Below are 16925 nucleotides of genomic sequence, written 5' to 3'. Positions count from 1 at the left end.
CAAGGAAGGAGAAGATACATTTCTCCCTGCTTCTGTTTGTCTTGTAAAAGTAAAGGAGGTAATATTTTGTGTGTGTGTGTGTGAGAGCGAGAGAAAGTGTGTGTGTGTGCACCTGTCTGAAAGAGAGAGTGTGAGAGTGAGAGAGAGAATGTGTGTGTGAGAGAGAGAGAGACAGTGAAAGTGTGTGTGTGTGAGTGAGAGAGAGAGAGTGTGTGAGAGAGAGACAGAGAAAGTGTGTGTGTGTGCGTCTGTCTGAAAGAGAGAGAGAGTCAAGGAGGGAGGAGATAAATTTCTCCCTGCTTCTGTTTGTCTTGTAAAAGTACAGGAGGTAATATTTTGTGTGTGTGAGAGAGAGAGAAAAAGTGTGTGTGTGTGCGCACCTGTCTGAATGACAGTGTAAGAGCGAGTTCAGAGAGAGAGAGTGTGTGTGTGAGTGTGTATGACCATCTCCTCCTGGCTCTCTTCTCTCCAGGTCCCTTCCCCTCCATGGCACCATTTCTCCCCTTCCCGATCACAATCTCCTCCTGTTTTCTCTTTTCCCTTTACTTCCCCTCCATGGGCATCAGCTCTCCCCTGCCCTCCATGATCACCATTTCTCCCTTTCACTCCATGACCACAGTCTCCCTTGTTGTTTTCATCCCCTATTTCCAGCATCTGTCCCACTCAGTATCTCTCTCTGCCCTCTGTCTACCAGCAATTTTTCATGCTCTCCTGAATCCCTACCCCTCCCCGTGGTCCCCTTTCTCTCTCTGTTCACTCCTGAACCCTCACTCCCCCCCCCCCAGTCCACGTTCTCTCTCTTCTTATACCTGCTCCTCTCAACCTTCCGACTTCGTCTTTAGTGCTGCAGGCATGCTTCTCCTTTCAGTCGCCCAAAACCAGTGTAGCGTCCTGGCCGGAAACAGGAAGTTCTGTCAGAAGAGGCAGGACGCTAGAAAGGCTTTGAGCAGCTGAAAGGAACAGCATGCCTTCATAGCTGCAGAGCTAAAGGCAAAAATCGGAGGGCTGACAGGAGCAAACGCAGACAGCTGAAGGAGCACCCTCTCCACCACGGCGGTATTTTCCAATGGCTGCCACCTTTCAGAGTCGGCTCTGCACCTCCTCTATTTAACATCTCTTCCTCTGCTCTGAAGCGTACGGTGGTTGGCTGGAGCAGTCTTGTGCCTGAGCCTTCGGCTTTGGAGGGCTGATGGGGCGGCCTTGTATTCGGAGAGGGAGGGGCGGTCGTAGGGTCTGTGCTCCCCCCGGTACTATGGGCTCCTCCGCTGCCTCTGGAAGGAGGCGGGTTGGCCCGTGTTGGCGAGCGACAGCTGCTCCTGGTTGATTTCAACGGCACGTACAGAGAGACCTGTGACGTGCTGTTCTGCGCATGCACGGCACGTCGGTCACTCTTTATTTATATAGTAGGTTATTCTTTGAGAAATTTAAAGTTGCACTAAAAATGGTTTTTGAGGGGGTGCATTTGGTCCATAATTCTCTCTCCAGCTCAATCACTATTTTACTGCCTCTGGGGGCCATCCCAGGGAATACAGTTGCCAGATTGGTTGTATGTGGCTTTCATCTCCTTCTGTCCTATTGGATTGCAACTTCCTTTCCTTTTCTACAATTCTGATTAATTTGACAATGATGGCTACTAATGGGTGATATATCAAAAGCTTGATACTTGAAACTTCACAGAGATTAGAGGTATAGTAGAAAGGGCTCAAAGCAGAACCAAGTTGCTACTGAAGCAGAAGCACTCAGGATTTTTTTTTTTTTTACTTTTCTATCTGCAGCAATTTTTTTTTCATGTTTCACTGGCCTAACCTGTTCTTAAAGGCACTCTGGAAAGCTTCACCTGTGTAGAGGCAAAGAGCAGATTCTGAAGGCTGTTCCTGCCATTGCTCCCTTAGCTGGGAGAGAAGAGAGAGGAGCTCTGACATGCCTGCAAGATTGTTTGCTAAAATACTAGTTCAATAGAGAACTGGAGCTGGAGGATAAATATATTTTCATCCGCCGGCAGGCAGCACATTTGCTGTCTGCCGCTGGCATGAAACCCAGATACTCAATGCCAGGCTGTTTCCTGCAAACAGCATTAAGAACATAAGAATAGCCATACTGGGTCAGACTAATGCTAGAACTCTCACATCTAGCCCAGTATCCTGCTTCCAACAGTGGCCAATTCAGGTCACAAGCACCTGGCAGAAACCCAATTAGTAGCAGCATTTCATGCTACCAATCCCAGCGCAAGCAGTGGCTTCCCCCATGTCTATCTCAATAACAGACTATGAACTTTTCCTCCAGGAACCTGTCCAAACCTTTTTTAAACCCAGAAGAAATTGGAGAGTCATGGGATAGGAGGTAGTGTCCTGTTGTGGATTGGAGAAGGGTAGATAGTGGGGTTCCCCAGGGATCTGTGCTGGGACCGCTGCTTTTTAACATATTTATAAATGATCTAGAGATGGGAGTAACTAGTGAGGTAATTAAGTTTGCTGACGACATGTGGAGGGGCATAATTGAAAGGGGCGCCCAAGTTTTCCTGAGGACGTCCTCGCAGGACGTCCTGGCGAAGGGGCAGGGAAACCCGTATTATCGAAACAAGATGGGCGTCCATCTTTCATTTCGATAATATGGTCAGGGACGCCCAAATCGCGAAATTTAGGTCAACCTTAGAGATGGTCATCCCCAATTTTCGCCAGTAATGGAAACCGAGGACGCCAATCTCAGAAACGACCAAATCCAAGCCCTTTGGTCATGGGAGGAGCCAGCATTCGTAGGGCACTGCTCCCACTGACATGCCAGGACACCAACCGGGCACCCTAGGGGGACTGCAGTGGACTTCATAAATTGCTCCCAGGTGCATAGCTCCCTTACCTTGTGTGCTGAGCCCCCCAAAACCCACTCCCCAAAACTGTACACCACTACCATAGCCCTTATGGGTGAAGGGGGGCACCTACATATGGGTACAGTGGGTTTCTGGTGGGCTTTGGAGGGTTCACATTTAACACCACTAACAGGTAGGGGGGGGGGGGGGTGGGCCTTGGCCCACCTGCCTGAAGTGCACTGCAGTACCCACTAAAACTGCTCCAGGGATCTGAATACTACTGGGAGCTGGGTATGATATTTGAGGCTGGCATAGAGGCTGGAAAAATATTTTAAAAAATTTTTTTTGAGGGTGAGAGGGGGTTAGTGACCACTGGGGGAGTAAGGGGAGGTCATCCTCGATTCCCTCCGGTGGTCATCTGGTCATTTAGGGCACATTTTTGTGGCTTGGTCGTAAGAAAAAAAGGACCAGGTAAAGTCGTCCAAGTGTTCGTCAGGGACGCCCTTCTTTTTTCCATTATCGGTCGAGGACGCCCATGTGTTAGGCTCGCCCCAGTCCCGCCTTCGCTATGCCTCCGACACGCCCCCACGACCTTTGGTCATCCCCACGACGGAAAGCAGTTGAGGACGCCCAAAATCGGCTTTCGATTATGCCGATTTGGGCGACCCTGTGAGAAGGATACCCATCTTGCAATTTGTGTCGAAAGATGGGCGCCCTTCTCCTTCGAAAATGAGCCCAAAAGTTATTCAAAGTTGTTAAATTGCAAAAGGATTGTGAAAAATTAATGGAGGACATTACAAGACTGGGAGACTGGGCATCTAAATGGCAGATGACGTTTAATGTTCCGTTGGGACCCCTACCGAGCAGTTGACAGCATCTCACAGAAATTAGACGATCATTTGGAGCTGTTCAAGAGCAAGGCTGCTCAAGCTAAGTAACAATTTTTACATATACAGTTGTTGAATGAAAGTTATTGTGAATTAAAGCAGATATACTTTTTGTCTGTTCAACAACGGTCAACAGAAGGTATTTTAGACCAATGATGGCTTATTTGACCAACTACATATACAGGAAACAACAAGTTCCAAGAGTGTGGTTTAAGGTCTAAATGAAGTATTATCCTCCTGATTCTTAATTTTTAACCATTAAAACGTTGGGAAAAGAAAGACACTTCATTTAAATAAATAAAAAATAAATAAAAATTGGGGGGGAGGGTACCATACCATGTTTTATAGAGGTATTCTGCTGATCCCACTAAACCAGGAGCACTGACCAAGCTTTATTCCATGCATACTGCATGGGTCACAGCTCCAACTGGGTCTGTTCCCAAGGGATGAGTAAAATCAACCCCAAAGGACAGTTGTCCACAACATTCCCCAGACTCAATCTATGCTCCACCAGAAATCTGAGCCTACAGCCTTCCTGGAGCAGTCTGTCTGTAGCTGCTGTATCAGGCTCCATGTCTGCACCATCTGCTAGAATCAGAGAAATACTGAGGAGATGAAGGTAGCAACAACTCCCCCATAATGGGAATGAAGTCAGCTCTGATCTTTTTTTTCTCTAGCGCCATCTGTTGGTAGGGGGACATAACCCACTCATCTGGACTGGTCTGGCATGGATGATAATATTATACCGGTATATAATATAAAGCAGGGGTTCTTAACCCAGCCAGTCAGGTTTCAGGATACCCACAATGAATATTCATGGAATAAATCTGCATATAATGAAGGCAGGACATGCAAATTTATCTCATGAATATTCATTGTGGGTAACCTGAAAAACCTGACTGGCTAGGTATGTTCCAAGTAGAGTGTGAGGAGGGCCCCACCTCCCCACTGCTCTCTGCCCACTGCTTTCTGCCCCTGCTGCAACTCCACATACCTGGGCTGGCGGGGGTCCCCAAGTCCCAACAGCAGAAGCCTTCCTGTGGTGATACTCGTTGCTGTGCTGCCTGCCCTGCTTTCCTGCCCCGGTGTGCATGCTCAGTGTTAGTGAAAGTGAGCATGTACAAGGCTCACGCATGATCAATTTCATTTTTAACCAAGTATGCACATGAGGGAGGGGGAAGCAGGGCAGGCAGTGCGGTGGCATCGCCACATGAAAGCTCCTGCTGGCGGAGATTGGGGACCTCCGCCAGCCAAACTAGCAGAGTTTGGGGGCCTGAACCCAAATTGGAGGGGCCCAGATGAGGACTAGGTTGAGAACCCCTGATCTACAATAATTTGTAATGTTACATATGCATATTTATTCTTTCAAAAACTCTATTATTTAATTATGGTACTTTAAATTTAGTATTTTTATCCTTTATCTATTGTGTCAGTTCTAGCATACTGTGGGATTTTGCCTGCATATTTGAACTTACCCTCCAGACCACGTCCAAGTATCTAAGTTTAGGAAATGCAAATCATTCATTCTAGTTTGCTAAAATTCAAAATAAAATAAATATAAATAAACATCAATCTCTCTCTGTAACATATATTACAATTGCAAAAAACACCCTCCCGATATTCAGCAGACAGCGTTTTCCTGTCCACAACCGGCATTAAACTCAGATATTCAATGCTAGACCATTTCTGGTGACTGGCATTGAATATCTGGGGTTTTTTAAGCCCCTAAAAAGTTAACCAGTTATGCCGATATTCCGCGGTAACTGGTTAACTTTTTAGTGATTAAAGATAGGACAGCTATTTATGTGTTCCTATTTGACCACTAAACTTATCTGGTTATAATATCAGATCCTAACCAGATAAGTCATGCAATACAGCCGGTAATGCTAACCAGTTATCTTCCACTGAATATTATGTTTTTAATTTTTGTAAATCACTTCAATTTATTTGTTAAAAAAGGCGATTCATCAAGTTTAAATAAACATAAACATGTTAGCGGTTAGGCGTCGATTTGCTATTTAACTGGTCATTGGCCATTGTCTGGCCAGTTAAATAGCTTTGAATATCGGTGGGGATGGGGGACAAATTCACAGATATAAAGTAATCAGAACAAAATATCTTTATTAATAAATTAAAGAAAAGAAAAATTAGCAGCTTGTTATAACATCAAAAAGAGGGACCACTGTGGTTTCTGTTGCATCCTAGCTTCCTAAAAACATTCTGGGGCCGATATTCAGACTGTGGGAGGCAGTCTGGCTAACTCTCATGATCAGTGGTGAGATCAGATATTCGATGCCGGGCTGTTTTTTGTGACTGGTCTTGAATATTTGGTTTATTTTTGATTGGTTTAAACTTAAATCGGCCAAGCCAATATTCAGCACTGGGAAGTTTAAACCGGCCAAAGATACGCCTGCTATTTCTGTGGCCCGATTCAAATTTACACGGCGATACGCTGTATATTAGCAAATGGCCAGTTATATCGCGCAATATAGCCAGTTACTTCCTAAGTGCTGACCGGGAATATTCAGCAGGAGATAACTGGCTACCTCACACTTAATATTCAAGGACAGCCATTACTGGCTGGTTAAATAGCGCTGAATATCACGGGGGGGGGGGGGGGGTGTCTGACTCCAGTGCATGTCTACTTATTATCAACTCAATTAATTAACTGCATTTCTAGTGCTTTTAACACTAGTATGCTGAATGCAGATTTGTATTATTCTAATCTTGTCAATTCTTGCATCTCCCTCCTAATCTGCAGTAACTTCTAGATGAGCCTAAACCAGATCTTTGACTCCAAATCTGTAAGGTGATTTCATGATATAACTAAATAGCCAGTACCTGCAAGCTAGTCAGAGGCTATCATTATCAGCTGGGACTTAAGCCTTGATTTGAACTTCCAGTGACCATTTCTTCCAAAATCAGACCACCATTGCCTTTTGTCATGTTTTGATCCCTTTCAGCTGACTGAATAGGATCTAACCTTTTCACTGAAGGCTAACACAAACACATAATAATAATTCAGCTAAACTGATATGCTATAAAAATGAATAAAACTGGCCCTGGATGATACAGTTTTAACATAAACCTTCGAAATGGTGATAAAGAAAGAAGCATACCTATAATAGGTGTTCTCCATTGACAGTAGGATCCAACAACCACACATGTGGGTGTCATCACCACCTGATGGAGCCAAGCTGGCCCCTTCTCTTAAAGTTCAATAATCGTGACTATCTACTATCTCCAAGGCAAGGGGAGGATGAAGATGATAATGTTATTACATGCATTTTACAATACTCTAATACAGCCCCATGTTTAGCGAAGATATTACGAAATAATTGGCACATTATACAAACGCTCCCAGGGTTTCAAGAAATACGACTGAGAATGGCTTACAGTAGGGGAAGAAATTTGAAAGAAATTCTAGCCCCAGCGGCGTTGAGGGAGACGGCGCCAGAAGATAGCATTACAGAAGGGCATAAGAGTTGTGGGAACTGCATGATATGTGCCACTATGATGCAGACAAAGAAATTTAAAGATCCTCAAACAGGCAAAGAATATACTCTGAATCACACTAGCACATGTCAGTCAGAATGAGTAGTGTATTGGCTGATATGCCCTTGTAACAAGATCTATGTTGGACAAACATCAAGGAAATTAGTAACTAGATTAACGGAGCATAAAAGCAACATTAATACGAATAAGACAACAGCACCTCTAGCAGCACACTGCATAGAAACCAATCACCTCTTCACATCTTTAAGATGTGTTGTGTTGCAACAATTAAAGTGGAGGGTTCAAGGAGGTGACAAGAAATTGAGGTGACAAGAAATTGATACTATTACAACAAGAACAGCGATGGATATATCGATTGAAAACATTACATCCAGGAGGTTTGAATTTGAGGAGTGAATAGAATCAGTTCTTTTAAATAAAGGATCCCGAGGATGTCATATTGGTATATCTCCCTTTAAAGGGAGGAGCTTTATTAGTTAGCGTCTGACATCAGTTGTTATAAAGCTTCCGCCATGTTGATGGTCATTGAAAGCGGATAGACAGAGCACGTTAAGTAAGGAGAGCACTGATATTGAATGTTGGGTCATAACATCACTACTAGAAGGTAATACTTATGCTATTTTTATAGATATCGAACTGCAGAAACCACAGTACCCTGAAGCAGGAGTTGAAACTCGGCCAGAATCAGGCCATGGCTGAGATACAGTGACGATACAGCTCTAAGTTAAGAGATCCCTGCACGTTTACATATTTGAGTGCCAGGAGACACATAATAAATGTTAGGAGGTTTTTTAGCCCATGATGATTAGGTAGAAGCTCCCTGAAGTTGAAGTCCAACAAAGGAGTTTTCTACCCGTATTTGAGGTTTTCCTCCAATTTAATATCATAATACCTTAACAGTAGAACACAGAGGAGTGTTTTGTTTTGAAAAGGACTTTCGTTATTCACAGTCTGCTGGCTCTAGTTTTGTTAATTATAGTTTACCCTTCTCTTAAAGCTCAGAAAACTCTGGAAAATGTTTTGCTGCATGTGGGAGAGTTCCCGCTCAAGAACACCTCAGTTCATCCAATCATAAGCTTCAACCCTGGTTTGGGTGAGCAGGAGAGTGTGGCTGTTGGATCCTGCTGTCCACAGAGAACATCTGTTACAGGTCTGCAACTGCCTTCACCATAGATAAGCAGGATCACAACAGTCATGCATGTGCAGACTCCCAATTTACAAGTTATAAATAGCGAAAAAAAACCTCTGAATGTTCTTTGAACCTCTGTTAATTTTTATTTAATTATTTAATCTTTCCATTGTTTTTTTTTCTGTTGTAAATACTTTATTGATTTTGTTATAAAACAGAAAGCAACAACAAGGAACACAACTGCAGAAATACACAGTACAGCAAAATACAGCAATCAGGTACAAGTGTAAGAGGTCATGGAAGAGATTAAAAAAAGGGAGAGTAGTGAAAAAAAAGGGGGGAAAAAGGTTAACTTTTTTTTGCAGCCTGAATAACTGTGGAGGTGGAGAACAGTTGAAGTATTAACTCTGTACTGTATGCAGTATTGTCACCACCCCCCCTCCAAAGCAGTGTTCATTGAGATGATATGTTTAGGCAATAGTGGTTTGTGAAAGTATATATGGAGGAGCAAGTTGCTGTCTTGAACATGTCCTCTCTGTTGACCTGCAGCAGCTCCAACTGGTATGCTGTTTCTTTAGGCAAGGGAATAGTTTTTGTTTTAATATATTTATTTATTTATGTATTGCATTTGTATCCCACATTTTCCCACCTCTTTGCAGGCTCAATGTGGCTTACATTACATCATGAATAGTGGAAATAAATAAGAAAATAAAGGTAAATACAATACACTATCCATACTGAAAGGGTTATCCATACTGAGGTTTTTAACTTGTATACCCTTATTATTTTCATATATGACAGATAGAGCTGCAAGGGCCTATTATTTGATGAGGTCATTTTCAGATATATCTACGTACTCACTTACAGTCAAGGCTTTTCTTGAGGGGGTATTTGGGGGTACTGAGTACCGGCATCTTTTCCATTGTCTGCTAAAATTGACCCATGGACCCCAAGTTTTAATGAAAGAGCTCAGGCTCTACACACCAATTCTGTCTTGTCATAGATTCTCTGACTGGTTGCAGAGGGCCTGGCTATTATGGGGTGGGTCCCTCAGTGATCACCCCACTCCTGAAGGGTGGCCTAGCATTTGAGTACTGGCACCTTTTTTGCTTGTAAAAACACACTGCTTACTGTCCAGCGTACATAATCTCTGCTGATGGAGATCTACATGCAGTGGCAGAGAGAAAACTGGTTCAACAATAATCTGATTGATATGGAAGTCAGATATTGTTTTACACTGGAATTCTGGATGTATCCTTAGAATTACCTAATCACTGCAAACTTCAGTGTAAGGCTGATAGTGATCTACGGCTTGTAACTGGCTGATAATATGTGCCAAAGTGATGGCAAGAAGAAACAAAGCTTTCCAACAGAGATATCTTAAATCTGATATCTCTAGTGGCTCAAATGGCAGGTCTACGAGATATGAGATGACCAGATGGAGATCCCACTGATCAACTGGTATTTTAACTGGAGGCCAGGTCATGAGACTTCCATAAATCTAGTCACCAAAGGGTGTTTAGAGATAGGTTGTTTATCCATATGTTTGTGGTATGAAGCTATTGCACTATTGTGCACTCTTACTAAATTGGTACTAAGACCCAAATTTGAGAGGGCTAGGACATCAGGAGGTTGGCTATTGCACACTTAAAAGGATCCTCACTCTGCCTTACGTACCAGGCTGTAATCCTTTTCCCATTCATAAGAATAAGATCTTCTAATGCTTTCTTTTCTAGACACTAATAAGATATCTGTGACTTCGTTCAAGAAGTTGACGTTCAGAAATGTCCCCCTTTCAACATTCACTCTGGCAATGCTAGAGATCAAAGGTTGGGATAGATGAACTTACTTTGTCTCCGTGTTATTAGCTGTGTATAGATGGGAAGTATAAGAAGGGATTCTTGACACAGTTGAAGAAGATAAGGAAACCAAATTAGTCTGGGCCAGTGAGGTGCGATTAAAATTACATATGCTAAGTCTCTGTGCACTTTTTGAAGTGTTTTGAACATCACAGGTATTGTGGGGGTAGGAATAAAAAAAAGCCCTGCTTCCATTATATTGTAAATGCATCTCTTTCTAAGCAATCTCTGCTGGGATACTGAGAACAGTAGGCTGGACATTTCTTGTTATCCTTTGTCATGAAGAGGTCTACTTGAGGATGTCTCTAATGTTAAAATAAGCTTTGGACTATCTTCTTGTCCAAAGATCACTTATCCAGATCCAAGTGACTTAATCTGTCATCCAGATTGTTCTGCTCCCTTGTTAAGTATGAGGCAACTAGGAATATGTGCAGTTGTAGCACCAGTTTCCAAATCTTTACTCATTCCTGGCAGAGATACCATGAACCTGTTCTCCCTTGCCTGTTTATATAGCACATCATTATTTGATTGTCCATCTGTACTTGAATTACATGGTCTGTGACTTTGTCTGTGAAAGCCTGACTTGCACAAAAAATTGATCAGAGCTCCAGTTAGTTGATGTGGAGTTTTGTCTTTACATGTGACCATGTTCTGTGTGTTTGGCAAGTTCCTAGATGGACTACCCAGCCTAGATTGGAAGTGTCTGTTGTCAATGTAAATTGGGGTTGCAGTGGATGAAAGAATCTCCTTCTGAGGAGACTGTCAGGAGTTCAAGGGCTCTCTGAGGCTTCTCTGTTATCCAAATCTTCTATATGAGAGGCTGAGAGAAATTTCAACTCCCATTTCGCTATCCTCATATGCTGGGGGGACAAAAGGGACCATATTGCCATGTGACCTAATATTCTCTGTATTTGTTTTGCAGTGGTCTCATAGATAGGGTTACCATATGGCTCCAGAAAAAGGACAGATTGAACCAGTCTGGGTTTTACTTCCATTGCTTTCAATGGAAGCAAAACCTGGACCGAATCAATGTGTCCTCCTTTTTCTGGAGTCATATGGTAACCCTACTCATAGATGGACATGACCATGCTGATGGCCACTAGTTTGACAATAAGCTCTGCTCTGTTGTACAGTAAAAAATTGCTGGACTATGGATTTTCACTCCTATAAATTCAAAGGATTGAGTGGGAGGCAGTGTTGACTTCTTCATGTTAACTATGAATTCCAAATTGATCAGGGTCCACGTGGATAATCAAATAGCATTAGAGTCATCCTCCAGTGTACCTCCTGCTATAAGCCAATCTTCCAGGTATAGAAATACTTACACCCCTTTGAGACGCAGATGAGATGCAACACACTTAGTGAACATGCATAGGGCTTATGAAAGTCCGAAAGGTAGGACTTTGTATTGGTAGTGTTGCTTGAGGGATTTGAAGCATAAACGTTGGCAATGATCTGGATGTATGGTGATGATCTGCACATCTTTGAGATCTAAAGACACTAACCAACTGTTCTTTTCAGTTCAGGGATAATAGAGGCTAATGTATTCATCCTGAATTTTTCTGTTAATATGAACTTTTCTTGTTTTTTTTCCATTGCGGAGGTCTGCTTTCTTCTGTGTTTGCCGTTCTCCAATATGAACTGCTAACATTTCTGAGGTCCAGTATGGATCACATTCCCCCATCTTCTTCTGAATAAGGAAATAATTGGAATAAAACCCTAGCCCCAGTTCAGATTGAGAACTGATTCTATGGCATTAGATTTTCATGAAAGATTCTAGCTGTTGAGCAAAGATTTTTTGCTGGTATAAGGGTGGGAGGAAATTTGATGGCCTTTGTCCTTTGAGCACAAGCTTCAATGTAGTCTGTAGCCCTCTGTTATTATAGCGATAATCCATTCATCTGTAGTTATGGACTTCTAATTGCTTAGAAAATGCCATACTCTACCCCCTACTGGATAATATGAAAAAGCTGCATGGTCTAAAAAAAACCCCAAACTATTTACATGTGCTGTTTGTGGTAACAGCTTCTGTCTAAAAATAAATCTCATAATTCACCAGATAATTCACACAAGGTTGAAACTATTTACATGTAGTGAGTGTAGAGCGCCCCACAGGGCACCAGAAAACACACACAACTGGAACTGTATGCTGTGAAAAGGAACTCGGGTTCTTGTCATGAAAATAGAGATGATTTGAATAATAGTGCATTTGTCCCCACTTTAAAAAAAAGGGAAACTAGAATGGAAATGTTTCCTTTAGGAAGTATGGACCGCAAGTCCCATGAGGCATGGGGTGTGAAGTCAGCGGCACCAGACTTAAGAGAAGCCAGGAGAAAACTTGTGACTCAACAGACTGCCAGCTGCTCTAATTATTAGTTCATTGCTGGCTGTCAGCAAGATCAACAGCCCTAATTAGCTGGCTCTTTCTGCTTGCTGAAAACAGAGTTTAAAGGAAGTTTTTATTTTGTTTTCTTAGAAAGAGAGAGAGAGAGGAAGGGATGGCTGATATTCCTTAGGTCCAAGAGAAGGGGAAGTCTCCAACCCTGAGACAGGCAGTCAGGACAAGGGAGACAGGGGTGCAGAAATCACTCCCCATCCACAGTCTCCTCTGTAGTGGGTGGGGTGGGGTGGGGATGCTGCACAGGCTTGCAGGCAGTTTATGCTGGGGACTTGAAACAGGTTTCCAGAAGAGCTGATGGAACCTGAGAAAAGGGAGAGGAGGAGTTTCCAAGGGCCAAGTAGCCTCCACCCCTGAGACCGCCAGTTTGTGCCGGGTACTGAAACATGTTTCCAGAAGGAATAAGTAGGAAACTGGTGGATGGGAGAAGTGTATCCAGAGCCAAAAAATTTCTACCCCTAAGACAGACAGTTGTACGGAGGGGTGAAGCAGGTTTCCAGATGGAAGAACTGGAACCTGGAGAGAGAAGAGGAGTTCATAAAGCTAGGAAGCCTCAGACCCCAGAGAGAAGCAAAGTTGCTGGTGATTGCAGAAGGTTTCACAGTAAGTAACTGAAACCTGGGGGAAAGGGAGAGGCATTGTCACAATCAGGGAGTCTCAAAGGGAGACAAGCAGTGGAGTGGGGCAGTTAGGAAGTTCTCCGTTGTGAAAGGACACTGGCAAGTTGGAAAGGTGGGCAGAGTTTCACTGTGCCTGAAATCTATGCCAGGATTTTAAATAGCCATTTCTTCTTCAACCAATACAGTGAGTGGGACAGTTCTTACATAGGGGGGAAGGATAAAAGCAGTGCATAGCCCCAAGAGTCTTTTATGTGTGAATATCTTTATTGATTTCAAATAAAGAAATACAAAGACAGAAGGCACAACAAACACCAAGAGACCCCTCCAAAACCGCTATCCTATGTCCCAGCCCACTCCTCAACCCTCCCCTCTTCAATCTCCCCCCACCCCACAACCATCATAAACAATCCCTATCATATTCCAAAATCACCTATACCCAAATAATAATGAGCAATCACAATTAAACCTCTAATGAACTAAGGTGGGCAGGGCCTATCTGTGAGGATAGGGTAGTCAAATAGGCAGACCAGGTGCCTGATCTGGTGTCCACAGATAAACAGTCCATGTTATGTAATTCGTACATCTGATTCTGCATTAACATCAAAATGGGTGGATCTGGCCGAATTCACTGCAACAAAATATATCTCTTCGCTACTAGAGTTGCCTTGCAGAGAAACAGTGCAGAAACCTGAGTGCATTCTATAACCACTGACAAATTACCCAGTAAGCACATATCGGAAGTGGCACCCCAATTTCTATTATAAAGAATGCTCAAGTGTTGCCAGAGATCAGTCAAAAATAGATGAATTCCCAAGCAGTCCCAAATACAGTGTCAATAGGAAATATTAGCTGCATGACATTTGAGACAAGTTCCATCAGAGGGAAGACCCATTTTTTGAGCTCTAGAAAAGTGTATATTAGAGAGTTGCACGGGGAAATCTTACCCATCCCTACCCGTGCCTGCTGGAATCTTATCCATCCCCACCCGTCCCCGCTGGAATTTTACCCATCCCCACAAGAATTTATTTATTTATTTATTGAATTTTTACAACTTAAACAGACATACAAAAACTGCTAAGTGAAATACAGCTTTAGAAACAAACTAAGCATACAGGAATTTACTTTCCTCGATAGTAACATATCATTTAGCTTCATTAGACCTCAATAAAGGAAGGGGGTAGGAATTTGTGAAGATTACATTGTATTTATCTCAAAAATAATAAAGAAAGAAATTGATGCCGCCTGCATTCTCGTTTTACTCCTTCAAAGTCTCTATCGTTGTTTTGAGTCTAGGAAAGATTTAAGCTGATCAGGATTAAAAAACACATATTTTATTTGACTTAACCTTACAACACATTTACATGGGTATGCAAGAAGGAAGGATCCTCCTATTTCTATTGTTTTAGACCTCATAGAAAGAAACAATTTTCTTTTTTGTTGGGTAAAGCGAATGCTACATACCTGTAGAAGGTATTCTCCAAGGACAGCAGGCTGATTGTTCTCACTGATGGGTGACGTCCACGGCAGCCCCTCCAATCGGAAACTTCACTAGCAAAGGCCTTTGCTAGCTCTCGAGCGCCCATGTGCACCGCGCATGCGCGGCCGTCTTCCCGCCCGAACCGGCTCGTGTTCGTCAGTCCCGTAAGTAGCAAGACAAAGACAAGGGAAGACACAACTCCAAAGGGGAGGCGGGCGGATTTGTGAGAACAATCAGCCTGCTGTCCTCGGAGAATACCTTCTACAGGTATGTAGCATTCGCTTTCTCCGAGGACAAGCAGGCTGCTTGTTCTCACTGATGGGGTATCCCTAGCCCCCAGGCTCACTCAAAACAACAAACATGGTCAATTGGGCCTCGCAACGGCGAGGACATAACTGAGATTGATCTAATAACTTATCCAACTAACAGAGAGTGTAGCCTGGAACAGAATAAAACATGGGCCTAAGGGGGTGGAGTTGGATTCTAAACCCCAAACAGATTCTGAAGCACTGACCGACTGTCGCGTCGGGTATCCTGCTGCAGGCAGTAATGAGATGTTAATGTGTGGACAGATGACCACGTTACAGCTTTGCAGATCTCTTCAATAGTGGCTGACTTCAAGTGGGCCACTGACGCAGCCATGGCTCTAACATAGTGAGCCATGACATGACCCTCAAGAGCCAGCCCAGCCTGGGCGTAAGTGAAGGAAATGCAATCTGCTAGCCAATTGGATATGGTGCTTTTCCCCACAGCCACTCCCCTCCTGTTGGGATCAAAAGAAACAAACAATTGGGCGGACTGTCTGTTGTCCTGTGTCCGCTCCAGATAGAAGGCCAATACTCTTTTGCAGTCCAATGTGTGCAGCTGACATTCAGCAGGGCAGGAATGAGGACGGGGAAAAAATGTTGGCAAGACAATTGACTGGTTCAGATGGAACTCCGACACTACCTTCGGCAAGAACTTAGGGTGAGTGCGGAGGACTACTCTATTATGATGAAATCTGGTGTAAGGGGCCTGGGCTACCAGGGCCTGAAGCTCACTGACTCTACGAGCTGAAGTAACTGCCACCAAGAAAAAGACCTTCCAGGTCAAGTACTTCAGATGGCAGGAGTTCAGTGGTTCAAAAGGAGGTTTCATCAGCTGGGTGAGAACGACATTGAGATCCCATGACACTGTAGGAGGTTTGATGGGGGGCTTTGATAAAAGCAAACCTCTCATGAAGCGAACAACTAAAGGCTGTCCTGAGATCGGCTTACCTTCCACACGGTAATGGTATGCACTGATTGCGCTAAGGTGAACCCTTACAGAGTTGGTCTTGAGACCAGACTCAGACAAGTGCAGAAGGTAGTCAAGCAGGGTCTGTGTAGGACAAGAGCGAGGATCTAAGGCCTTGCTGTCACACCAGACGGCAAACCTCCTCCATAAAAAGAAGTAACTCCTCTTAGTGGAATCTTTTCTGGAAGCAAGCAAGACAAGGGAGACACCCTCGGACAGACCCAAAGAGGCAAAGTCTACGCTCTCAACATCCAGGCCGTGAGAGCCAGAGACTGGAGGTTGGGATGCAGAAGCGCCCCTTCGTTCTGCGTGATGAGGGTCGGAAAACACTCCAATCTCCACGGTTCTTCAGAGGACAACTCCAGAAGAAGAGGGAACCAGATCTGACGCGGCCAAAAGGGAGCAATCAGAATCATGGTGCCCCGGTCTTGTTTGAGTTTCAACAAAGTCTTCCCCACCAGAGGTATGGGAGGATAAGCATACAGCAGACCTTCCCCCCAATCCAGGAGGAAGGCATCCGATGCCAGTCGACCGTGGGCCTGAAGTCTGGAACAGAACTGAGGGACCTTGTGGTTGGCTCGAGATGCGAAGAGATCTACCAAGGGGGTGCCCCACACTTGGAAGATCTGGCGCACTACTCCGGAATTGAGCGACCACTCGTGAGGTTGCAAAATCCTGCTCAACCTGTCGGCCAGACTGTTGTTTATGCCTGCCAGATATTTGGCTTGGAGCCACATGCCGTAACGGCGAGCCCAGAGCCACATGCTGACGGCTTCCTGACACAGGGGGCGAGATCCGGTGCCCCCCTGCTTGTTGATGTAATACATGGCAACCTGGTTGTCTGTCTGAATTTGGATAATTTGATGGGACAGCCGATCTCTGAAAGCCTTCAGAGCGTTCCAGACCGCTCGTAACTCCAGGAGATTGATCTGCAGATCGCGTTCCTGGAGGGACCAGCTTC

The 16925-nt window shown here is 44.0% G+C and overlaps 1 protein-coding gene across 3 annotated transcripts in view; it reads right to left on the bottom strand.

Moving 5' to 3' along the window:
• The window catches only part of KLHDC1 (kelch domain containing 1), a 245909-nt gene that overhangs the window by 95727 nt on the left and 133257 nt on the right, over window positions 1-16925 (bottom strand). For all 3 annotated transcript variants that reach the window (XM_030214325.1, XM_030214326.1, XM_030214327.1), the window contains exon 8: window positions 5166-5224. In XM_030214325.1, coding sequence (XP_030070185.1) covers window positions 5166-5224 — 59 coding nt within the window. The remainder of the gene's footprint in view (window positions 1-5165; window positions 5225-16925) is intronic.

The sequence above is a fragment of the Microcaecilia unicolor genome, chromosome 9, assembly GCF_901765095.1.
Source record: "Microcaecilia unicolor chromosome 9, aMicUni1.1, whole genome shotgun sequence".
Lineage (NCBI taxonomy): Eukaryota > Metazoa > Chordata > Amphibia > Gymnophiona > Siphonopidae > Microcaecilia > Microcaecilia unicolor.
This window is presented reverse-complemented; position numbering and strand designations above follow the sequence as displayed.